Here is a 25,826-nt window from a genome sequence, read left to right on the forward strand (position 1 = left end):
TTCAAGGGTTTTCAAATGGTTTATACTTTTTTAATGGATATTTACGATCATCAAAAATTTCAAGGGGTTCTAAATAATTTTAAGAGGTCTACAAAATTCCAAGAGATTTCAAAAAATTTTGTAGCGTCCAAACATTTAAAGATATTTCTAATGAAGTTCGGAAATTACATTAAATTCAAAACGATTTTTTAGAAAATCCAAAGATTGTAAGGTGTTTCCAGCAATTTAACAAGATTTAAAGATTTTATTAAATCTCCAAGAATTTTCGAGATTTCCATACGGAGAAAAATTTCAAGAGATTAATTCACGGAAGCGCTTGATTTTATAGCCTCAATTCTCACGTGATTTAAAGTCTCAAACTGTGGAACCTAAAAGCATAGAATTCGAGTCCTGAGAGTAAATAAGTGTGGCCTAGTGCCTGCAACAGTTCCGAGATGTTAGTTTTCGCACCAAATCGTAATAAAATTAAGGAGTAGTAGTGCCGTGAATTAATCTCCCGAAATTTGTCCCCGTGAAGGGACTTGAACGTTTTTTTTTCTCAAAGAAACTTTAATGAATAAGTTTAATTCAAACTATATTCCAGGAATTTCTAAAGTGACTTGTACTTTTTTAAATGGATTTTAACGATCTCCAAAGTGTTCAAGGGATTCTAAAAGATTTTACGAGATATATAACATTTCAAGGGATTTTAGAATATTTTGTAAAATTTCCAAGGATTTATAGAAAACTTCGGAAAATACCTGAAATTTCAAGGGATTCTTTGCGATTCCACAGCTTTGATAATATTTAATGGATTTTATTAAATTTCCAAGAATTAAAAAGATTTCAAAGATTTCTAGTGATTTTAATGTTTTTCTAGGGAACTTTAACGAATAATTTTAATTTAATTTATATTCAACGGGTTTGAATTGATTTATACTTTACGGAATAAATTTTATTTTATTTGAAGGGATATCTATGGATTACAAAAATTCAAGAAGAGCGTGATTGAGATAATCTAGTTATTTTTAAGAATTTGGGGGATTTCACTACTTTGAATGGGTTTTAACGATTTTTAAAAGATTTGAAAGATATCAAGGGATTTTAAGATTTCGTATATTTATTCTGTGTAAAGTTTATTTCTGCAGAATTGCTCATTTTGTGTTTTGCGAGCGGTCTAAAGTAAATCGTTCTTTTGTAGTTCCTCTAATATTTACATTAATTCCTCAATATTTTTCTATTATTTATTCCAATCCCGATTACCCTGTTATTTTCTATGATAAACATTCTATAACCCGTGGAATCTTTTGTAATCCCACTGAATCTTTTTCAATCCCATGCGATCTAGTGCACACCAAAAATATGAGTAATTAATCCTCTCTCCCTGTACCTATCATTCAAATTAACTTAACTTACTTTTTAATTTTTTGTACATAAATATCGGCTTTTAAATTTTAAGCAATTTAAAATACTTTTAAATTGGAACACGATTTTGCTCAAAATTTAAAAATTATTAGAAATTTATAATGTTGCTGCAATTTGGAATTTTTAATCGATCATTGACAAATTAAAAAATACAGTTTTAAATGCTTGAAGGATAAAAAATTAAAAGCGTTTGAAGCATAATAATTTGTAATTGACCCCATGTATTTATAATTGCTTTAAATTTGAATAATTTTAATTTTAGAATTGAAAAAAATTAAACTATTCAAACGCTTAAAATTGTATAGTTCAAAATTCAAATAGTGCCATGTAAAACTAATCCAAATGTACTAGTTATGTGCACGACCCCTTCATACAAATTTTAGGGTGCCGTATTTTCAATTAAAAAAAATACAATTTGTAGGGTTTCATACTTCGCATTAAAATAATTCATTTTCAGTTAATAGTAATAGATTTGCTTTATTTCATCCACTTGGGCTTTGAAACCTGCATACCATGCCATCTTGGGGTGGCCCTTATTCTTTACTTTTTGCATTTTTTGCTCCCATCTCAAGTTTTGTTTTAATTCCCCAGAAATGTGATTTCCACATTTTAGCGAAATCATTTAATATATAGGGGAGATGGAGAGACCGTGAAGTATATTGCTTAGAGTTTGTCAGACAATAAGAATCAATCATAAATTTTAAGAATAAATAACTTTATTATCATTAATCGGAGATTTAAGAATACTTACTGATTTTTAAACTAATTTTCGACTTTAAAAATTGAATCTAAGTGTTTCTAAGTTTTTCTTAAGTTCTAGTTTTTTAAAGTTTATTTTGACTGTATAATTGATCGTAAGATCGAATATATTTGCTGAAATACTTATTAAAAAGCTAAATTAGGAAAGTCCTTCAATTGAATAATAGGAATTAGAGTTAAAATTTTTGAAGGCCGCTGATACTTGAAAGAGTATAATTTGAAATTTTTTATTTTGAAACAGTGTTTAATTTTTAAGTCCTATTAATATTGCTGAATTTGAAATGTTTTAATTTCTCATTCTAAATGCTCCGAACTTAAAAGAGTTTCATTTTGTATGTTCTGAGTTGCAACATAAGTCGGTTTTCAACATTTCAACTACTTTTCCAGGTTTTCTAGGTTTACTTTAAAAAAAATGAAGCCAATTTTATTCAGCGTCCACAGATTCTACTGGCGATAGACTAATTTGACTAATTTACCAACGTAGAGCGTTTTTCAATAATTATTGAATTCTAAACAATTTTTACTAATATTTTATTTATTCATTCCATGTATACCTTCGTAGATTTCTATACATACCAAAATCCTCATTAACTACACTCTGCTTTAATGAATTACCCTACTGAAAGTGGGGTAATTCCTGCCGTCGACAGCTGGGTGTTTTTTTGGAAGCGATTGTACTCGCTTGGACTTTTGGCCAAGGGAGAGGAAATCTGCAGAAAACCGAAATTCCCGAATGCAGCCAGTTACCGAGAGTTGAGTTTTGGATTTAGATATTCGATGGCATCGAGTGTATCTTTATTAGTGAAAATATCAATTCGTATCAATTTGAAAATGTCTAGTTCGCCATAAAGTACTAAAATAATTTAAAATTTCAGGTTTTCCATCACTTTTTCAAAATTCTATGATTATTCCAGATCTTATAGTTACCCTGACTCTTGAATTTGTAATTTAGTTTTGAACACTTCAAATAATAAATGTTCCATCTTCGAAAACTTCCATTTTTTATGTTCAGGTCCAATAAAAATGGTTGGAAACCCGAAAATGACCAGTGATTTTTTTTCTCAGCTTTCACTGGTCACCTTGAAATTATCTTAATTGATTACATATTATAAAAATCAAGAGCAAGTAATTCTCATCTATTTTTCAAAGACTTCTTTCCAGAAAAAATGTATTTGTGTCACGTTAATGGAAATAAAAAGAGATAAAAATCAAACCTTAATGAGAATTGTCTTTATTTCTAAAGATTTGTATTGTATCTACATGTATAAGTTATGAATTGTAACTCGTGTATTTTGTGCGAAGGGCAAGGGACAATTTTATCACGCTTTTTGTAAATATGGACTATCGTACTATTTAATGTGTTCGAATAACTGAGAGTGATCAAAAGCAGTTAAACATTCACTTAAGCCGCGATAAACCTTATTTTAATTCAAATGAAGAATTTGCACACAAGGAGAACGATACCGGCATGGTATTGGCTGAGCTTATGAGCGCATAAAAACGAGACCATGATTCGAACAGTTCAAATGATAAGAAATATTAATTGTCGCTGAAAATTCTCGGCCTACATTCTTTTAAACTATCTTTTATATTGAGTGCAATATTATATCGTTATACCATGAGTGAATTAAAAAATAAATGAATATGGGATTCACATGAAAGCACCTTAACGTTGAACCCGTTAATTTTTGAGTCTAAGTAAAAATTGTTTTAATTAATTAAATTAAACTTTTTTCAATGAAAATACCATAAAGTCGCTCGAAATAGAACGCGCGGTCCGCAAATTAAGATTTTTATCGTACAGATGGAATAATTCTATTAAACATGAAGCTCTTTGAAAACCCGTTTATTTAAGATCGTTTATGTTTAGCACTGGCTATCGATGATCTGATGGTACTTGATTCGTCCATAATGGTTGCCTTGAAAGTCTCTGCATCCTCGAGAGGTTCCCCGTTGATAGCTGCAGCTACTTTGCTATGTTCTAATATCGTAACGTGATTTCCTTCTACGGTATATATCTCTACTTTTTCCCGTGTCATCTGGAAATATTTGATTAGACGTTATTGGGGATCCAAGAAACAATAATATTGAGAAAACAAAACGTGCTAAATCCATTTTTCGAAAAAAAATTAAATAATCATTGTATCTGTATGTTTAGAATATCATCAATTCGATTATCGAAATATATCACGTTTTTTCGTTTAAAAGTTTTCTTGATAGTTAGGTTTCGCTTATTTAACTAAAATTTGACATTTTTAAAAATAAAATAAGTACCTTTCGGAGACCATAATCTTCTGAGGTTGCACGGTATGCAGCTTGTGTTGGCTTAAGAAGAGTAATTGGGGACCTAATGGGTGGCAAAGCGGCATAATTGTATGCTTGGACTGCCAATAGCCTGTGGTAAACAGCAGTACAAATGGCTTTTTGATGTTCATCTGACATCTTCAGTAATCCTGGAGGTACGTGGGAAATTAATACATCAAGTTTTTGGGACCAAGTTGCACACTTCTCTAGTTCGACAAGAAGCTGAAAAACAAAAATTTCTCCATTATGAAAATAGTACAGGATGCCTCAAATCCTAGAAAAAAATCCCTGACAATTGCCGGTTTTTTTCCAGGTATCTCTAATTATTCATATTAAAGAGCCATTCAAATATTTCGCAATTTCTGAAACAATTAACTTGGAATATGTATACAGTTTCGCGATTTTATTACAAATAATGGGGTTTTTTCAGTTTCTAGGAATTCAATTAATGTACATAATTTAGAAATACTTGAGAAATTATATTACAAGATATTCTTACATACATTATCAAAATTTAATAATTAAATAATACTAAAAAAATAACTAATCATTTCTTGAATTCGTCGCTAAAGTTCATGAATTTGACTAATGATTTGACCAATTTTTATTTGATTTAAATTGACTTTAAATTGAGTGCAAATTTTGGTAAAATTAATGTGCTTTCAACAAGAAAGATGATTTTTCATGCAAATAGTTTAATTTTCGTCTAAAAATACTATTTTTCTAGGAGAAAAAACCGATTTTTTAACAGAATACATGAATTTTCAATCGCATAGTTAATTTTCCAAATAATATAGAAATATCAATTTCTAAGCGAATAATTGAAGATTCAACTAGAAAAGATCAGTTTTTAATCAAAAATAGAGTAGTTAAATTTTCAATTGAAAAATTAATTAACTATAAAAAAAACTTTAAACACAGTGATAAACTTTCAACTAAAAAGTCGAATTTTCAAATAAAATAATAAATGTTTACCAGAAAAATGTTATATTTCAACGAGATAGTTAAATTTGCACCTAAAAAAGAAAAAATGTCAACCATATCGTAGAATTTTACTCTAAAAAAGATAACATTTCAACAAAAAATGGATAAATTATATTTCTAGTTGAAAAAATTAATTGTCAATTATATAAAAAATTTCAACCAAATTGAATCTCGCGCTTCGCGATCAAACATAATTACACCTCGCGCTTCGCGCTCGGATACTTATTCTTTGCATTTGGAATGCTTGAAAAAAACTTTATCAAAAAGATCTCTTTTAGATGGCAGTATTTATATGCGTCTTCATATTCTTAAATGTCTACCTAATTAAATTATAGTCAAAGATTAAGTTTCTCAAAGCTTTGTAGGCTTTGACGTACACATTCTCATCGTGACACTCGCGCTGCGCGCTCGATTTCCGACAGACATTTGTAAGCAGGTTTTGTTGGATTTTTGTTAATTCATCTTTTTTTGTATCCTACGTAGTTTGTCCACAAATTGGAATTTTTTATTTTCCATTATTTTTTGTGCAATCAAAATTTGAATTTTCGATTTTTGAAGGAAATTCAAAAATTGATTATGATAATCTCGTAGGGATTTGAAAAAGAAATGTTTTTCTTTTCTTGACTTTTTTTCATATCGTGCATTTTTGGGCTTCAAATTTTGATTTTCGGTTGATTAACAAAATTTTGAAAACGCTATAACTCTGAGAATTTTCTTTTTATCGAAAAAAAGTCATTAGGATAAATTGTTTGTTCTTTTCAATACTATAAATATCCGTACATAGAATTTTCAAATTTAGAAAAAAGTGGTCTCAAAAATTTTCAAAATACGCTAACTTTTTGAATTTTTATCAAAAATGGCTGGTTAACGAACTCGTCCTTTCTTTTAGGACCTAGAAAAAGTGTGCCAAAGATGGATTTGATTCGTTCATTTTTTCGAGAGTTATCGTGTTTACGGACGGACGGAACAGACAGACAGACAGACGCCATCGTGAAAACCTGATTTTCGGATTCAGGGAGTCGCGAAACGTGGAGATCTGTTGAAAAAGTGTGATGTCAAATTTCCGACAATTCTAATACTTTTTCAATCATAAATGATGAGAATGTAAAAAGAAAGAATCTTATTCTAACAAAAAACGTAGTTTTTCAACAAAATATATAGAACTTCAACGCAATAGTTGAATTTTTAACTAACATCATGAAAAATTTCAACCAAAAATGATGAATACCTCATTAGAATAATTGGATTTCAGAAAACAATGAAAAAAGATGAACTTCAACTAAGAAAATTACTTCTACCAAAAAATACAAATTTTCAACTAAAAAAGGTAATTTTTCAACTAAAAACTGAATATTTAAATCTATAGTTGAAAAAATTTATGTTTAACCAAAGAGATAAATTTTTGAATAAAATTATGGAGTATTCAAATAGAATAATTACAATTTCAGTGAAAAAAATCCACAGAAAAAATTTTGAGGTAAGTTCAACTTACAACTGGAATAGTTAAAGTATCATTAACAAATCAACTTTTAGCCAAAGATAAAAAGAATACTTAACAAAAAAGACAATTTTTCAATCAACGGGATGAATTTTTTATTAAAATTGTGAATCTTCAGTTTAAAAAATTATTTAAAAAAAAAAGAGTTTAACTTTCAGTTAATGATTTAAGTTTTATTCCAAAAAAATATGAATTCTGAACGAAAAATTTGGTAGTTAATATTTCAACCAAAAAAGATTATAATTTTTAAATAAAAACAATTGAATTTTCAACAGAGAATGATTTTTGAGTGACGATGGAGAAAGAATTTCATACAAATTAGTAAATGTTCAACCAAACAAAATAAGCCTTCAACCAATAATATTAATTTTCTACCAAAAAGATTGTTAAATACAGAATAGTTAAATACAGTAATGTAAAGATACTTTTGCAAATAAAGAATTGAGGTTAAAAGTCTAATATTTCCAAACTTTCTTGTCACTTGTCCTATAATGCCTATATAAGGCCTATAATGATTTTCTGATCATTTTGTGATTCTCATAAATAAAACCATTACTATTTATTTTCACGTAAGTGGTCTAAAATAAATTATTTGCAGATTCGCTACTTTCTCCAATCATTTTTTTAACATTTTAATATTATTTATTTAAAAGTAATAATAATTTCCTATAATCGCGAAAGAACAATAGGAAATTTGCCCATTTTTGTTAGTTTTTCTTTTCTTATTTTGATCCTCTTCCTTTCCTTCTTACGTTTCTTCTTAAATTAAAAAGGCTTTAAATTAAATGTATTAAAACATTGAAAAGGTTGATGAAATATTAAAACCTGAACAATTTAAAACTAATAGAGAAAAAATTGAAAATTGAAATGTATATTTTCATAGATTTAAATGTTTCGAAGCTTGTTCAATTCTAAATTGAAAAATTTTATAATCATTAGGTGCCATTTTTAATTTAAAACGTCTTGAATTGAATACCTTTCAAATGAAAACCTAAGAATTTAAAGATTTTTAATTTAAAGCGTTTCAAATCGAAACATATTAAACTTAAAGTGATAACAGTTGAATAATTTCAGGTTTCAAATTTCAAAATTTGAAAATATCAACTTGATCGTTCAAAAATATAAAATTCAAGTTGTAAACGATAATCGTTATTCAATTTCGCATTGCAAAATTTCAAAATGGAAGAACCTTGGAGTGAAAATTTATAAATTATAAAATTCTCGAGTAATGGCGATTGATATAGAAGTTAATGCTTTAAGACTTTACAATTTTAAATGAGATTTTAAGCCACACTAGTTTAACAAATTGAAAAACACTTTATATTGAAAAGCTTTCAAAATGCTATAATATCGGATAGAAAAGATTTCGAATCGAATAATTTAAAATTCAAATGGTTCAGTATTGTATAAAAAAATTTAATTTTTCTTTTTTAATAATTAAATAAATACATAATCGTATTTCAATCTAAACTACTTTGAAATTAATTTCAAAATTATTTAGCCAAAACCGTCGTTCAACATTTTATGATTTAAAAATGAAAGCGTCAATATTTGGGAAGCTTGCTATTACTAGTATTAAAAATAGGATAATTTTGATTGGAAACTTTAAAAATTGAGCAATGGTAAATTGAAGACTAGCATAAAAGGAATAATTTCACATTGAAACTATACAAAAAACATTCATCGTTGAATAATTTCAAATTCAATAATTAAAAATAAGACAAATTTTAATGTTAAGCATTTGCAATCAACAAATTTTAATATAAATATTTAATATTTATAAATTTAAATCTTTCAAAATTGGTCAATTTTAAACTGGAAAACTTTATAGCAGTTATTTAACATGCAAAATGTAAAACTTTCTAATTTGATACTTTTCAATTAAAAACCTACAAAGTTAAACATTTTAAATTCAAATCGTATTAAATTGAGTTAGTTCTGAAGTGAAAAATTCTAGATTTAGAGCAATTTAAAATAAAAACATTTTTATACACATTTTTAAAGGGATCAAAATTGCATGATTACAGATTAAAAATTTCAAAATTTGACAATTCCACATTGACATGTTCAAAACCATACTTGATTTAATGAATTTGCATTGCTCTCAACTCGTTTAAAAATCTAAAAATCAAATATTGTAAATGAAGATAAATATAGAATTTTAAATTCAAAACTTCTGAAGTGGAATAATAACAAATGTTCGAAATTAAATAATGATTTTAAATTGTTAGCGTTTCAGTATCATGCATTGAACGAAACGAATACTTTCAAGCGTCAACGTTTGGGCAACTTCCAGTGAGAGATATTAGAAAATTAATAATTTTGAATTAAAACTTTAAAAATGGAACGATTTCAATTTGAATATGACCATAAGAGGAATAATTTTATATCGAAACTTCTAAAAGCATTCATCATAAAATAATTTCAAAATCAATATTTAAATATCAGACAATTTTAAGTTTAAAGCGTTTAAAATTCTATAATTTACCATTACAGCGCTTGTAATTGAACAATTAAACATTTTAATCCGACCATTCAACTGCAGATACATTTATGATGTGTAAATTCGTCATAAATAAAAATTTTTGTTGTTGCTGTCAATATTTGAATGTAGATAACTTCAATAATGTAGAATTCTAAATAAAGCGTTCAATATTTAATGATCAGAAACTGAAATGATTAATATTCTTACTATAAAAAAACAATGACTATTTCCAAAAACCTAGAAAATTTTAGTCGCTTTTTTCATTTAGAAAAATTACAATTAGAATTTCGCTGGAAGGCCTGTTTCGAATGTAAAATATACAAAATAGAAAATTATTTTTACCTCGCCGCTCATAGTTGGTGCCACCATATCCATCACACCCAATAGGAAGTTCGTCTGAAGTTCTGCATTGTTGTTGGAAGGTAGTTGTTGATTTTTGATGTCTTTCAATAATTCTGGCGCTCCATCAATGAGTACTATTCTGCCCGTGAAACCTTCAGCTTCCAAAAACCTGGCGAGTTCAAGTGTAACAAGACTTCCAAAGGAGTAACCAACAAGAAGGAAATTGCGGTCTTTTGATTTGGTCAATACGTGCTGAAAAAAAACGTTCAAAGTAAGATACTTGTCACCAAGTAACGGCTTAGGGGACCGACAATTTATTGAAAAATAGACTTACAGGCAGAAGCTGCTGTGCCATTTCTGCAACTGAAAGCTCTAACTTTTCACTCGTTACCAGTTGCAGACAAGTGGCTGGAGACTTGAGCTTCTCAGCCAAAGGTTTGAATACGGATCCGTAACCTTCTATTCCAGGAATCAGGAAGACTTCGTTTCTGCCTGGTTCGTTCTTCGAAGGCAACTTCAAACATTCCTCTAGACTCAGATCAGTAGTTCCCAAAACACGTAGCAAGAGTCGCATGCCACCAATAATTTCTTCATCTTTTCCTTTGCCAGCGAGTTTCTTCTCGGATTCCGCATCCTGAGTTGCCATTTGGACGAGCTTAGCAAAGTTGAGACCTCGAATGTCTTGAGCCGTCAGGAAGACTTCGAATTCACGTTCTAAAGTTTGCTTTATCTCGACAGCCATCATAGAGTCCATACCTAATTCAGCCAAGGACGTTTGCTGACTCACAGTCTTCAAGTCCTTCAGACCTAAAAAATTGGTGTTGACAATTAATAAACAAGTTGGTGCAGTACAAAGTTGATCATTGTGAAATCTTTGTTAAATAATATGAAATCTTTGTGAAATATTTGTAATCATTGCGAAGCATTTTGAATCTTTATGAAATATTTTAAAATCTGTATAATTTTTCAAATCTTTAAAACCTTTTGGAAATCTTTCAGATATTTTTGAAACATTTGAAATCGTTTACAATCTTGGAATTTATGACATCCAGTACTTAAAAGTCAAATGGTCAATATATGGGTCATTTTCTATATTAATTTCACTTTTGACAGGGAGTATTTTGTTTGGAAAATTATTTTCAATTTTTTGTTTTGTTATAAAAACTATTTATTGGTACCAAAATAATAAAAAAAAAATCAAATTTTGACCTTCAACATATTTCTATTGTTTTTAAAACAGTTTTCTGAATTTGCAGCATAGATTTTGGAGATTTAATATTTTGGAGATTTAAAATTTAATTTAAAGACGTTCAAATAATAAAAATTCTTTAATTTTGTCAAGAGTATTCAATCCTAAATCTTTCAAATTACAGAAATTTCAAATTAAAATGATAAAAATCACAACATTTTTTATTATCAACCTTAAGACTTGCATGATTTTCAATTGTAAGTTTTCACAATAAAAAACTTCAATTTCAAAGATTTATAATTCAAAGTTCTACAATTTTGAAGATTTATCATTGACAATTCCTAAATTTTACGATTTATATTATAAAGGCATGTAATTTTTAACGTATTTTTGATAAGTTTAATTTTGAAGATTTACAATTTATTATTCATTAGTCCTGAATGTTTATAGTTTAAAATTATGTAATTTTGAAAGTTCTTTTGGAATTTGTAGTTCAATTTTGAAAGGTTAGAAAGGAACATTCTTCAATTTTGAATATTTGTAATTGAAGACTCTTCAATAATTGAAATTGTATGATAGAAAATTATGCAATTTTGAATGCTTCTTTGGATTAGTTGCATTTTTAAGATTTAGAATTAAAAAATTTAATTTAAAATTTAATTTAATTAAAAATTTTTTAAAACTTTAGAAATTCAATTTGAGATTTAATAAATTTTAAAGATATATAAATAAAAGTTCCTGAATTTTATCAAGATTGAAGATTCTCTTAATCTTTCAAATTTATAAAATTTCAAATTAAAATTATCAAAATTACATAATTTTTAATCGTAAAAAACAAAACTTGTATAATTTTTAATTGTAAATCTTGAAAACTAAAAAATCTTTAATTTTAAAGATTTGCAATTGAACGTTTTACAATTAAAAACTCTTCCATTTTAAAAATATAGAATGGCAAATTATTTAATTTTCCATGGAAAATTTTTCAATATTAGATATTTTCAATTGAAAACTCTTGAATATTCAATGTGTATAGTAAAACATGATATGATTTTAAATGCTTTCCTTGGAATAATTCAATTCTAAAGATTTAAAATTAAAAATTATTATATTTTGAAGATTTAACACTGACATATTTAACTTTTATAGATTTGAAACTGACGTGGGATTTCATGACGTGGAATAACCAACAAAAAAATACAGTGACTGTACTTGTTTAAAATATTAAATAGAAAAGTTACTTGTATGGATTATTCACTATCAGTGTCTTTAAAGATACATTAGGTTACAATTGAAATATGCACCCGAATATTTGTATAATTTTCCTGTAGCGTGTAATGACACCCAATAAAATATGGAAAACTTGAAAACATTTTATATCAGTTTAAACGTAAATCTTTTAATATTTACCTCGATTCATATACAGATGTGATACTTAGACTTACTTATCGAAGAATGACGTTTAAACTTAAATGTTAATGAAATGTTATCAAAATGAAATTTACCAAATTTTGAACAGTTCAATAAATATTCGCAAAGGTATTACACGGGGAAACGAAAGTGAATTAAAAACTTTAAAAAGAATGTCAAAGAAATTCCCTTGCATGAAGAAATGAAGGGTTGCAGAACATAACTAGATAACCATCCAAACTTGAAGTTTTCAGGGGAGCGAAATAGCATTCTGTAAAACCAAAATCACCATTTAAAGATCAAATAAAAGTTTAATCCCGAGCTGAAGTATTTCTAAATTAAGAAAAAAAATATGATTAAAAAATATTAACCAGTTCCAAGAAAAGGAACATGGAAGTTTACAATCTCAAAGTGACAAGATCCTGAAATGGGAGCAGACTTGGTTGCGAATTACGATAAATAGCGCAATTTTCAGTTGATACAACAAATAAAATCTAGCTCCCAAAATATTTAGCTGCTAAATTGGGAGAAAATGAGGTTGATTAACAAAATTTAACCAATTCCGAGTATATCATTCAAGAATTTGGTGGTTCAAATTTCATGGTTTTTGACCATCGTCTTCAGATAGCGTCTATTTTAGAATTGTTAGAAGTAATAAAAACTTTCTCTCGGAATTTTGGGATGCTAAATAAAAATAAATAAGTTTTTATCCAAAAAAATTAGTTATTTGTTAATAAATAAAAGATAATACTTTGGTGCTGAAAAAAGTTACAAATAGTTATATTGAAGGACTTTTTCCTTGAAAAAATAAGAATTTTACTATTTTACTATATTTAAAAACGTTTAGGAAGGGAAGTTGGTTAGAAAAAAGTTTTAAAAAAAGTTAAAAGGTTAAGCAATTAAAAAAAAAGAAGATGGGAGAAAAGTACAGAGAGATAGTTATCTGGTTTTGAATTACCAATCTTTTCACTACTATATTAAAAATGAGCTTTTGAAAAAATCCTTTTGACACAATATTTTGACAATTTTTTTATGTAAAAAGTCCATTTTTGAGAAAAATGTTGGTTATCTAGTTCTGTACTGCAACCCTTCAAATATCAATACATAGGTTTTCAAAACAAAAATTTAAATAAATGTTTACCCATAATGTTAAGAACAGCATCGACGATGTTCGTAGCTCCAGCACCTCCAGCTCGCTTCTCAGCAACAACCATACTGGAAACAATGGGTTTGTCCTGTTGCAGGAAACCGTCGAGCTCTTTCAAACAAGATAATATAGTTTGCTGCAAGGTTCCACCAATAACCAGTTCCTTATGATCTTCTTGCATTTCAGCTACAAGACCAACATCTCCCACAGCTCCCCATTGTACAGCCAATGCTGGAAGACCTTCATTAGCACGTCTCTCGCAAATCCTCTCCATTACAGAGTTTGACATTCCATAATTGGTTTGACCAGCATTACCACGACCACACGAGACTGACGAGAAGACAACGAAATGACGCAACTTCGGACAGATCTTCCTAGAAAGTTCGTCCAACTGTTTTGTGCTCCAAGCTTTTGATCTGAAGGATTCCTCAAAGGTTTCTTCAGTTTGGTTCTCCCAAAGACTGTCCTTCAGGACCACAGCGAGATTAAAAATTCCATCAACTGGTCCCAGTTGGGTTGCAGTTTTAAGAACGAACTCACAGTCCTCCCGTTTTGAAGCATCTTTTCCAGCGACGATGTTGACTTTCACACCGTAACTCTCCCACAGTTGTACCCTCATACGTTGGTATCCAGTCTTGATTCCTGTACGAGAAGTGAGTACCAGATTCTGTGCTCCTCGCAGAACCAACCAATCCGCAAGTTCCAAACCGAAACCTCCAAGACCTCCAAGAAGAACGTAACTGTGACCTTCCAGGCAGTGATATCTTGGCAAAGCAGGAGTTAATGCTTCCAGTGGCTCGTCCTTATCACGAACGTTTATCATGACTTTACCGACATGCTTTCCAGCTGCCATGTATCTGAATGCAGCTTCCACTTGATCTTTAGGGAATACAGTTCTCGTCAGCGGTTTAACAGCTCCACTCTTTATGTATTTGTCAAGAGAGCGGTTCAACTCGATCTTCTTTTCATCAGGTGCCATGAAGAGATTGTCCAACATAATGCCGTGAAAGCTGATTTCCTTCAAGAAAGCCTCCATACCTAGTGGATTGTTGGCTGCAAGATCGAACTTTCCGATTTCGAGGAAACGACCGCCACGAGCCAAACAGCGCACTGAAGCCTGTAGTTTTTCTTCAGCCAGGGAGTTGAGGACAATATCAACACCGCGTCCATCAGTTTTGCGAAGAATCATCTGCTCGAAGCTCGTGTCACGAGAATTGCCGATGTGATCATCAGGAATTTGAGGGAAGGTGTCTCTGATGAATTTTCGTTTTTCAGGTGTACCAACAGTGGTGAAAATTTCGCAGCCTTCGAAAAGCGCGAGATTTATGGCCGCTTGACCAACACCACCAGTTCCAGCGTGGATCAAAACTACGTCGCCCTTCTTCATTTTTCCGCTGAAGTATAGCGCATAGACACACGTTCCATAGACACAAGGAATGGTAGCTGCCTCTTCTAGGGACCAGCTTTCTGGGATCTCCCAACAGAGATTTCTCTCTGCTATGCAGAGATTCGTTACACATCTGGTGTTCAACATTCCCATAACACGACGACCTTTACCATCGATTCCACAATATTCGAAACCAATTACACATTCTTGAAGTTGTCTCGTTTTTGCAATTACTTCGACAGCCAGTTTACCGGTCGTCAACATAACATCACGAAAGTTAATTGGCGAATAGATAACTTTGACGAGGTTTTCGTCACTAAAATTAGGTTTAATAGGTCCTTCGAGCCATGCTAGGGAATTCAAGTCTCCTCGAACCATCTGATTCACCCATATGTGTTCCACAGGCTTCAGTTGCAGTGGAGGTAGTACCAAATGCCTGTGAAGAAGAATACAATAAGGTAAAATAGTACCAGATTTTAATACATTAAATCAATATCTTCATGTTCAAAAAACCGCTCTCGGATCATCGCCAAAGTAGTAAATTATTTAGAATTATTTTGAATTCAGTTAAATTTCTTTCAATTCATATTGAACACCGTGTAATGCTTTTGAGTTCTTTGAATTCTCTGTACTATTTTCAAATGTTTTCAAATAATTAGAATACTTTTTAACTCTTTTAAATTCTTTTGAATCATTATAACTTTCTTAAATCCTCTGAAGTCCTCTAAATTTCCTGTATTCGTTAAATTCCCCTGAAATTCCTCAATTATCTGAATTCCTCCGTGTTCACTCAATTATCTAAATTCTTTTAAATTCGCTGAATTCTTTTAAATTCCGAGCATTATTTTGAAGTCCTTGGAATTTCTCATAATTGTAAAAATTGTTTGAATTAAACAAATTTCAAGGACTTCCAAATAATGCAAGGAGTTCTCAAAGATTTCAAGGAAGTTAAAAGAATTCAAAATAATTTGAGAGTTTAAAAGCATTCCAATCAATCAAATGTTAATTCAAAGACATTGAGTGAATTCAAAGTATTTCTCAATAATATACTAAAACAGAGAATATCCATCATTAAACCTGTCTGCTGTTTTATTTGGCATAGAGCGCTTCGTATGCATACTCAAGCAACGGACTCACTTCAAATATAAAACATAGTGTGAATAACGTCAAATATTAAAAAAAAAAAAAATAGTTTCGAAATAGTGACCTAAAATTTTGCAAGTACTAAATTAATGCGTAGTCCAAATTTAAAAGTGTTAGTGCAAAATCAAAAAGGGTGCAAAGGAAAATGAACTTTATTTTTTAAGCACAATTTTCAGTTTTCTAACCTAATATTTTATTAGCATTAAAAATGAAATTCAGTGTTTATTTCGATTGTTATTCTTCAGTCTATAAATGATCTAAATTCCTATTTACTTATCGCGTACTTCGTAGTCTTTTCCATATCCTCCGTTTTTTTCCTTTCTCACTTAAATGCGAATCGAATTAATAGATCCCAATAATAAGATGTAACTATCTTTTCGCCAGAAAAGTCTATTGTTAAAGGTTTGCGGTTAAAAATCATCTATTTTATTAAAAATGTTATTATTTGGTTAACAATTTTATTATATCCTTGCTTAAAACTTCCATTATTTGTTTGCACATTCAACAATTTTGTTCAAAAGTAACCAGTAATCATGAAACTTCGTTATAATCTGAATATATTGTTAACAAGAAATGTTAAAAGTAACATATAATGATAAAACCCACTTATTTTTAGCATTTTATAACAGCAAATAGAAATTAAATTCTTTCAATTTGAATAAAAAGCAAGAAAATTGGAACCATGAATACTGGGATGTTTAACTTAGTTCTTAGTTAAATATTAAACTTTTTTATTGCAAATTTGTCTTTTTAGCTTTGAAGAAAATGTATGTATTCTATAGAAAACTCATCTTTTATGGTAGAACATACATTATTTAATTTAAAAATGCAACGGCTTGGTAGAAAATAAATTTGTTTTAGTTAAGGATTCAAGTTTGAATTTGTTGAAAAATGATTTTTGTTGGTTAAAACAAACTGTTTTTTATTTTACAAATTAAATTTGTTTTGGAATTTCAACTCTTATATTCCTCGTTAAAAATTAATATTTTTAGGTAGACAATTCAACTCCTTTATTGAAAGTTGAACTCCTTTCTTAAATTAAACTTTTTTTCGATGACGATTCATAATTTTAGTTAAATTTTTCTTTCTTTTTTGGTTGAAGATTAATTTTTTTGATTAAAAGTGAACTACTTTGTTGAAAATTCATATTTTCGCGTTGAAATTTTAGCTCTTGCAGAAAATCGCCATTTCGTCTTGAAAATCCAACTATTTAACACAAAAAATAAAATATTTTGCAGAATATAAGTTTTTTGTTGTTGTTGAATATTAATTTTTTCAAATGAAAATCTACATAATCCTTTTTGGTTGAAAATTGATTTTCATGAGTTTAAAAATGCTAGAAAAGAAAAAATTATTAATTTAAAATTTCGACCACTAGCATGTCCATTGTTCAATCTATTTAGTAGAAAATTTATGTAAATTATTAAAAATTTTACTCTTTGGTAAAAATTGTATGTATTTTGTTGAAAATTCATCTTTCCTGGTAGAAAATTAATCTTGTTGATTGAAAATTCAACTATTTGGTTAAAAATGTATGTATTTTTTTTTAATTCGTATTTTTTTGTTAGAAATTTAATTTTTTTAGTTGCAAAGTTAACTGTTTGGTCCTTTATGTGTTGAAAAATCATCTTTTGGGTTGAAAATATAAGGTTTTGATTATAAAAATCCATATTTTTTGCAGAACGCTCATCTTTTTGGTTAAAAATACAACTGTTTAGTTGAAAATTAATCTGTTTTTTGAAAGCTAAACTGTTTTGTTGAAAATTCGCCCTGTTTAGTTGAATTCAATTGTTTTTAATTTAAAATGAAAATCATTTCTTGATAAAAATATCGACTTTTACACTTTTTATCGAGAATTAATATTTTTCGTTGAAAATTAAATTACAGTGAAAATCTTCAATAGCCCTCCCTTCTATAGCCTTTCCGAGAATTGACGCCGCGCCGCATGTAGGTGTAACAGGTGCTGCGCGGGTTGCGCGGGTTGCGCGGGATCTGCGGCTGTCACTTAGGCGAGCAGTCAGGCGTCGAACGTTATTTTTGCCCAGCTTCTAAATAAATTCACGAGAATAATTCAGTTGAAGTTGGAAAATATTTTTCAAGAAAAATGAAAGAACTAGTGGCATTAGAGGACAAATGTGAGAAAATAGGGTCTTTAATTTCATTTTTTTGAATCTGCAGTAGCAAAATAGCGTCACGATTCTGAAAAAGGTTAAATAGAGTCGAATGTGCAGTGAGTCCGAGGCCTCCATACTAAAACGAGTGACCAACTTAAAAAGCAGAGGGGTCGGTTAAGAGTTTAGACGAATAAGGTAGAAAAATATGTTAGAAAAATGTAAAAACCTGTAAGAACCCCAAGAGTTTCCAGCTCGCAATACATTGATCGTCAAATCCATCTTCAGTTGTTTCGAGTAGAGCGGATTGTCAAGTGAGAATGCAGGAGCCTTCGGATCTTGAATTAAAACACCTCTGACGATTTCACCACCTGGTTCTTTGGTCAAACAATTGACCAAACCTACAAGTCCGGTCTCGAAATCACCTTCTCCTAAGATAATAATCCTTGAGTTTCCACTGAAGTCCTTATCAGCTTCAGCTTTCAAAGTCTTCTTCATCTCCTCAACCCAGGAAAATTCCTTATTGTTCACTTTGATCACCGCTGTATGTTTCATCAGCCTGTCCCTCTTACGAAGTAAGACTAGCACTCCCTTTTCGGTTTTTTTTTCTAGCACCACATCAGCGTCGCCGTTTTTAACGGAATCCGGAATCTGTGTATCGCTTGATTCGCAACTGACCAAGAAGCCTCCATCTTTCAAGGCAAAGAGTAGTTGGCTCAATTCTTCGGTTTTATTCTTCGTTAGGAGTTGATGTCCAACCGCAATCAAGGCGTTGGTATCAGCAGTGATTGACTTTTTCGCTTCGCTGACTGCAACGTTTGCTGGGAGCTCACCTTCTTCGAAAACTTTGGAAGTTCCAAGATTTACGTCTGCTTGAATAAGAGGCATATCTCCAAGAGTTTCCAAAATTAGAGGAGACACTAGGTCATCTACGGTGACGTTTTCCTCGTCAAGTAACTCCACGGACTTTACCTTAATTCCCAACTGATTTTCGAGAGCAATGTGCGTTGATAGACGAACAGCTGCTCGTAGCGATGTCTCAGCTCGATCCCGATGAGCCAAAAATTTGTATTCTTCCAGAACTGGCTCTCCTGCAGGCTTCCTTCTGGCTATGGCGCTTGCCCTCAAACCTCTGATTTCGACTCCTCCGGCAATTATAGCTGTGAAGTCTTTGTAGACGTAAACAGGGAATTCTAAAAATACGAAGAAATAGTTACAATTTGATGATTTAAATTTTAAAATTTTATGATTCTACGTAGGAGTTATATTTTAAATCATGCCCAACGTTAATAATTAGGCTCATGCCTTTTACACAAAGCTTATAATTCAAAATATTTTTATCTCTTTAATGGATTAGGGTTCGATTACAGGCTTCTAATTTACTTGGGTTTAAAATACTTTGCAATATTTAATAAAAAGTTCTGCTGATTGGGATATCTTAAAAGTATGCTAATGAATTTGAAATATTAACAAGAACTTGATATTTTTTACACTTGAAATTAAATAATTGTAAATGGAACAAATTTAAATTTTCTACTTCTAAGAAGGTTAAATCAAAGTGATTCAAAATTAACTAAAAACAAATTTGGACAATATGTAATTAAATAGTTTTGAAAATTCAAAAAGTTCAAATTTCACAATTATAAACTAAAAGTCTTGCAAAATTAAAAATCTGTAGCTTCCGATTTTAATCCTTTCTAATTTAAATTATATAAATTTATCTAATTTAAATTATATAAATTTCAAATTTGATATTGAAAAATTTATAATTCAATTCAAAGATTTCAAGCAAGAGTTCTTTAAAATTAAATCATTTTAAATTTCAGCATTGAAACTAAAGATTTGAATTTGAATTACAAGTTTAATAAATGGTTTATTAACTAGTGTGTATCTCAAACCAGTGGTCAACAATTTATTTCATTTTTTTCACCTACAAATATTTTATGGTCCTTAGAGCCGGATTATTTCAAACAATCCATGAAATCTGTCCAAAATTGTCTCCGCAACGTACTGGACAAACTCTTTTAAACACTCAGTCATTATTGTGCAAAATGTGCCTTCGAAATGAATGGTACAATCAGTGACTGTGAAGTAAAAAACAAAAACTGTGAACTGTGTAAAGTTTTTATACTTCTTTCATAATCAGAATCGACGAAGGCTGATCAGCGCCATCTAAAAGAAAGCTTCCATGCACCGCGCTCTATACTCTCAGAAGCTTTGAACTTTCACGTTCAAGACAGAAAGATACAACGAGCTAGGATTTTTTATCTTCATCGTGAATTCAACTTTCGAATCATCTGGACCTTCCAGAAAATTCTACGTTCGCCACCTATAATTTTTTCGGACCCAAGTAAGTCTAGGAACTACCCTCTCTATCCAATTCATTTCATTTGATTTAGCTTTCATTGAGTATCGGTGGGTAGCTTGTTCATTACGTCAAATTTGAATTAAGAATGTTCGAAAAAGAGAAAGAAAATCATGAGTCGGATCAGATTTCTAAAGCTGAAAATATGACAACGCTAAAAAAGAAACGTGGTCAAATAGAACGCTCGTTAACTTTTTCAGAAATTACACTTTCCTCTATCAATGAAAATACTGATTTTGAAGTACTTAATCTCGAACAACGGTTAGAAATTCATCTCAAACTTTGGGACAAGTTCGACTGTGACTATGCCTGCGACGGGCTCACAATCGGGAGATTAGGGTCGAGTGAACGAAATTAATTATAACGAACCCAATCTAGTACAAAACTCAACACATTTTAATGCCATGTTTGAACTCCCAAAGCTTCAAGCTCCTACTTTCCATGGGAGCTTTGATTCGTGGCTAACGTTCCGCGATTCGTTTAAATCCTTGTGTCATGATAACCCTGTTCTTTCTCCCATTCAAAAATTCCATTATCTCAAGGCCTGTCTGAAAGCTGAGGCAGCGGACGTTATAGCATCACTTGAAATTACTAGCAGTAACTATCAAGTCGCATGGGATATTTTAACCTCGCGTTATGATAATCGCAAATTTATAGTCGAAAGTCACGTTCAAGCTTTATTTGAAATTCCTTATATGTCAAAAGAATTTTCTGTGCGCGCATTGTTAGATCACGTGCAGAAAAGAATCAGGGCTCTCAGTGCACTCGGTCAACCAGTAGATCAATGGGATACTTTATTAATCTTTATTATTCGTGAAAAATTAAACAATTACACTCGCGAAAAATGGGAAGAATCTGTCGGAACTACAGAAGTACCCTCGCTAAATTCTATGATTTTATTTTTAGAACGCCGATCACTTATTGAAAATACGCAATCTGTTCAGAAATTAAAAGACTCTCAACGGAGTCAGCTACCAAAAAATAACAACTCACAGTCGCGGTTTAATTCTCGATCCTCTCAATCTTGCATGTTTACTACTGTCGATTCCAATTCAGAGACCCGTAGAGAAGGAATAAAACGCGAAAGAATCCCCTTCAAAAAGCATTACTACTACTTGCGTAAGTTATCAGCCTCCAACCCAAAGCCAGGTTATTCTCGGTACAGCAATCGTTGATATTTTAGACAGCACGGGTCAGTATCGTCCGTGTCGGGCCTTTCTAGATTCATGTTCTCAGCGCAATTCCATCACTGAGAAATTCGCAAATTCTCTAGGTCTCCAAAAGAAATAAATCAACGTAAAATTAAAGGGAGTCGAAAACCTTCAATCCCGAATAAAATACGTTACTTCTACTAGAATCAAATCGCGCTACGAAGAAGTAGATCTTAACCTCTCATTTTAAATTTTTCAAGAAATTTCAGAGTTGATGCCCGCAATTCCTATTGATAAAAACTCTGTACGAATTCCCGACCAGATCTTTTTAGCAGATCCGGAATTTTTTAAGCCATCAGAGATCGATATTTTAATAGGCGCCGAACATTTTTATAATCTTATGCACGCCGGTCAAATTAAGGTAAAGGGTCAATCAGCGCTCTTCCAAGAAACTCAATCTCTATTGCAACCAAAATCGCACGTATCTTGTAATTTAATTAAATTTCAGGATTTACCCATTTTGTGGGAATTAGGAGAAGAAAATTCCTCAAAAATACTTTCTGAGGAAGAGCGAGCCGCGGAATACCATTACAAAAACACAACTGAGCGCGATGAGTCCGGTCGTTACGTAGTTAGGTTACCGTTTAATGATAAAAAAGAACCACTTGGAGACTCAAAATTTAGCCCTTCAACAATTTTACGCGCTCGAGAAAAGATTCGCAACGAATCCTGAACTCAAATCTCATTACACCGACTGTATCAACGGTTATTTCAATGAAGGTCATATATCTCTTGTTAAGAATCAGGACCTTTCACGGCCTGGTCATCATCTTCCTCACCACGCGGTAATAAAGGCCGACAGCCTTACAACTCAAATAAGGGTCGTGTATAATGGGTCCGCTAAAACTACCACCGGTGTCTCTTTAAATGATACTTTCTTAGTAGGACCAACAATTCCAGAAGATCTATTTTCCATCGTTACCCGTTTTAGATCCTTTCCGGTAGCACTTAATGCTGATATTCAGCAGATGTATGGACAAATTAGAGCCCCCCCGGAAGACAGTTTTTATCAAAAGATTTTATGGCGAAACCAACTCGATGAACCGATTAAAATCTACGCTTTAAACACGGTTACATTCGGTACGTCATGCGCTCCGTTTCTCGCAATTCGGACTTTACATCAACTCGCAGGCGATGAGCAAGAATCTTTTCCTCTTGCGGCTACTGTTTTAAAACGCGATTTTTATGTCGACGACCTGTCGACCGGAGCACAATCGGTTCAAGAGGCGTTACAATTAAAAAAAGATTTTTTAAGCGACTTTTTAAACGAATCGACGGATTCTTACCTCTCTTTAGATCCCTCGGAAATAATAAAGGCGTTAGGAATCCATTGGGATCCGACGAACGACTCTATTTTATATACGGTCAATTTAGCAACTTCGACAGAGTCCGCAACAAAGCGATCGATTCTCGCTCAATGTGTCAAACTGTTTGACCCACTAGGTTTGTTGGGTCCAGTTATTCTCGTTGGGAAAATTTTAATCCAACAACTTTGGAAACTTCAATTGGGTTGGGATGATCCAGTTCCAAAACACATTCATGACAATTGGTTTGATTATAAATCACAATTAATTTTGCTCAACTGCATCAGGTACCCGCGATGCATAACTCTCGAGTTTTCAGACGAGGTGCAATTGCATGGTTTCTGCGACGCGAGCGAAAAGGCCTATGGTACGTGCCTTTTTCTGCGGACGACTGATACTCAAGGCAATCCCCATTGTGTCCTCATTTGTTCAAAATCGCGTGTCGCTCCAATAAAAACCAAGACTTTGCCAAGATTAGAGTTATGCGCCGCTACTCACCTTGCACAATTGTACATCGCGACAGTTCGCTCGCTTCAAATTAAATTCACAAAGACTCTTTTTTGGTCAGACGCAACCATTGTCCTGAATTGGATAAACACCCCGCCACATACGTTGCCCACATACGTTGCCCACATACGTTGCCCACATTCGTTGCCAACCGAGTTGCGGAGATTTAAACAACTACTGAGTCTAAGAATTGGCGTCACGTGCGTATGCATGAAAATCCTGCGGATTTCATTTCTCGCGGACAGAATCCACGAGATTTTTTAAATAATTCTCTCTGGATGCGTGGTCCAGAATGGCTTAGTAAGGATGAGGACGTGTGGCCTCAGTTAGATTTCAAATCACAAGAAAATTTAGAGATTCAGCTATCAGAAAATGTATCTCTCAAAGTTATTCAACAAGAGTTTGATCTTTTTTCAAGGTATAGTACCTTTAAAAATCTCCAAGTAATTGTTGCTTATTGTTAAAGATTTTTTATGAAAATAAAAATTAAGATTAAAGCTTCCAGATTTCAAGGGCCACTTTCAAGCGACGAATTAAATTCAGCTGGCAATACAATCATCAGAAAAATTCAAGCCGATACATTTCCTGACGAGCTGGTCTCATTATCAAAAAAAGAAAATCTCAATCGAAACAGTGCGCTTCTTTGTCTTAACCCTCTTTTAGATCAAGGCATAATCAAGGTAGGGGATAGGCTAGACAGATCGGCTCTTCCTGAGTCCCAAAAGCACCCTTAAGTCCTTCCGAAAAATAATCATATAACAAGAACTATTATTCGAGATGAACACTTACGGCGTTTGCATGCAGGAGTCAATGCCACACTCTATGGAGTTCGCGAAATGTATTGGTCACTGGATGGGCGAAATTCTACTCGGCACGTGATACGACAATGCGTAAAATGTTTCAGGGCAAAACCTCGCGAAGTTAATTATCCGATGGGTGACTTACCACAGAATCGAGCAACGTTCACTCGGCCCTTCCTTCATGTGGGTGTCGATTATTGCGGACCTTTTTTCACAAAGGAGCATCGTCATAGAAATCGTACTAAAATAAAGACATATGTATTGATTTTCGTATGTCTCGCTACAAAGGCAGTTCATTTAGAACTTGCCAAAGATCTAACATCAGAAGCCTTCCTCGCTTGCTTGAAACGCTTTTTTGCTCGTAGAGGACACTCTTCTTCGCAAAGCAACAAACACCTGCAAGCGGGCTGTTAAGAATTTGTATCCGTTGCCAATTTATTAACTGAATGTAAATAAATTAAAGGACTTTTAATGCCTTACGTATTTTTTTGTTGCAAATGTATGATCTGATAACCATAAGAGTCCTAATATAATTTAAGGGGTATTAATTTATAGTATACACATTTATTTGTTGTCACACGTTTACGAATTTTTTTTAATATAGAATTACTGCCAACGGAAATATTTAATGGGTAGTCTCTCAAGTTATTCAATTCTTAGCTTCTATTTAAATTGTAGTCAAACAACGGGACTTTCATCGAGATTTGTCTAATTTTTTTTCGAATATCTTATAATCATTTATAATATTATAGTTGCAAACTTAGACCGTTCAAAGGGGCCGACATGTTACGGAGTAACAATTATTTTAATTTTAAATATTCTTTTTGAAAACTTCAATTTTAAGAAAAGGGCAACTAATTTCAGTTCCTGTGCCTAAGAGCTGATGTTCTGCAATCGTATAACCAAAGATAGACTTAAAGCTGTTTACTGCGTTTTCTCAAGGGTTTCGAATTTATGATTTTAATCCTCGAGTCCAATCTTGTAGCTTTCTAAACATACCTCTGTCTTCTGCATTTTTAGCGAAACGTGATTTGTCGTCAAACCTAAGGATTAAGTCTAGGACCCTTCGGCAACTTTTACTGTACCTTAACTTCGAACAGACCCCGATGAGGGCTCTCTAATGTCTTTGGGTTTTTCCGCAAACTGACCAATCAATGCCTACGAACCTCAAAATTTCCACCCACCTTAGGTTTGGCAAAATTATAGATACGCCCTTTGTTCTCCCCCCACTGCGCCTCGATACGGTTTTACCAGTCAGATTTCTCTTAGCTTCCAAACGAACAGCTTCGAGTTCCTGTGAGCGCGGTCTTTATACGTAAAGTTTCTCATGTATCACATGTTTCTATTACAAGTTTAATAAATGGTTTATTAACTACTATCGTCGAGAAAATTCGAGTCCTCTGGCTTTGACGTTGAGTAAGTATGTGAAGAAAAAATGGTAGGTTAATGAAAGAGGTGTCATTCTGAAGGTGCAAATAT

At 31.8% G+C, this 25,826-nt stretch overlaps 1 protein-coding gene across 1 annotated transcript in view; it reads right to left on the reverse strand.

Moving 5' to 3' along the window:
• Window positions 1-3,378: 3,378 nt before the first annotated feature.
• The window catches only part of LOC117170107 (fatty acid synthase), a 48,613-nt gene continuing 26,165 nt past the window's right edge, over window positions 3,379-25,826 (reverse strand). Inside the window, exons 11-16 of the mRNA XM_033356639.1 lie at window positions 18,390-19,353; window positions 13,514-15,342; window positions 10,111-10,583; window positions 9,777-10,028; window positions 4,438-4,689; window positions 3,379-4,202 (exon numbers count right to left, since the gene is read on the reverse strand). Of these exons, the coding sequence (XP_033212530.1) occupies window positions 4,014-4,202; window positions 4,438-4,689; window positions 9,777-10,028; window positions 10,111-10,583; window positions 13,514-15,342; window positions 18,390-19,353 (3,959 nt within the window). The 3' untranslated portion in view covers window positions 3,379-4,013. The remainder of the gene's footprint in view (window positions 4,203-4,437; window positions 4,690-9,776; window positions 10,029-10,110; window positions 10,584-13,513; window positions 15,343-18,389; window positions 19,354-25,826) is intronic.

The sequence above is a fragment of the Belonocnema kinseyi genome, chromosome 3, assembly GCF_010883055.1.
Source record: "Belonocnema kinseyi isolate 2016_QV_RU_SX_M_011 chromosome 3, B_treatae_v1, whole genome shotgun sequence".
Classification (NCBI taxonomy): domain Eukaryota; kingdom Metazoa; phylum Arthropoda; class Insecta; order Hymenoptera; family Cynipidae; genus Belonocnema; species Belonocnema kinseyi.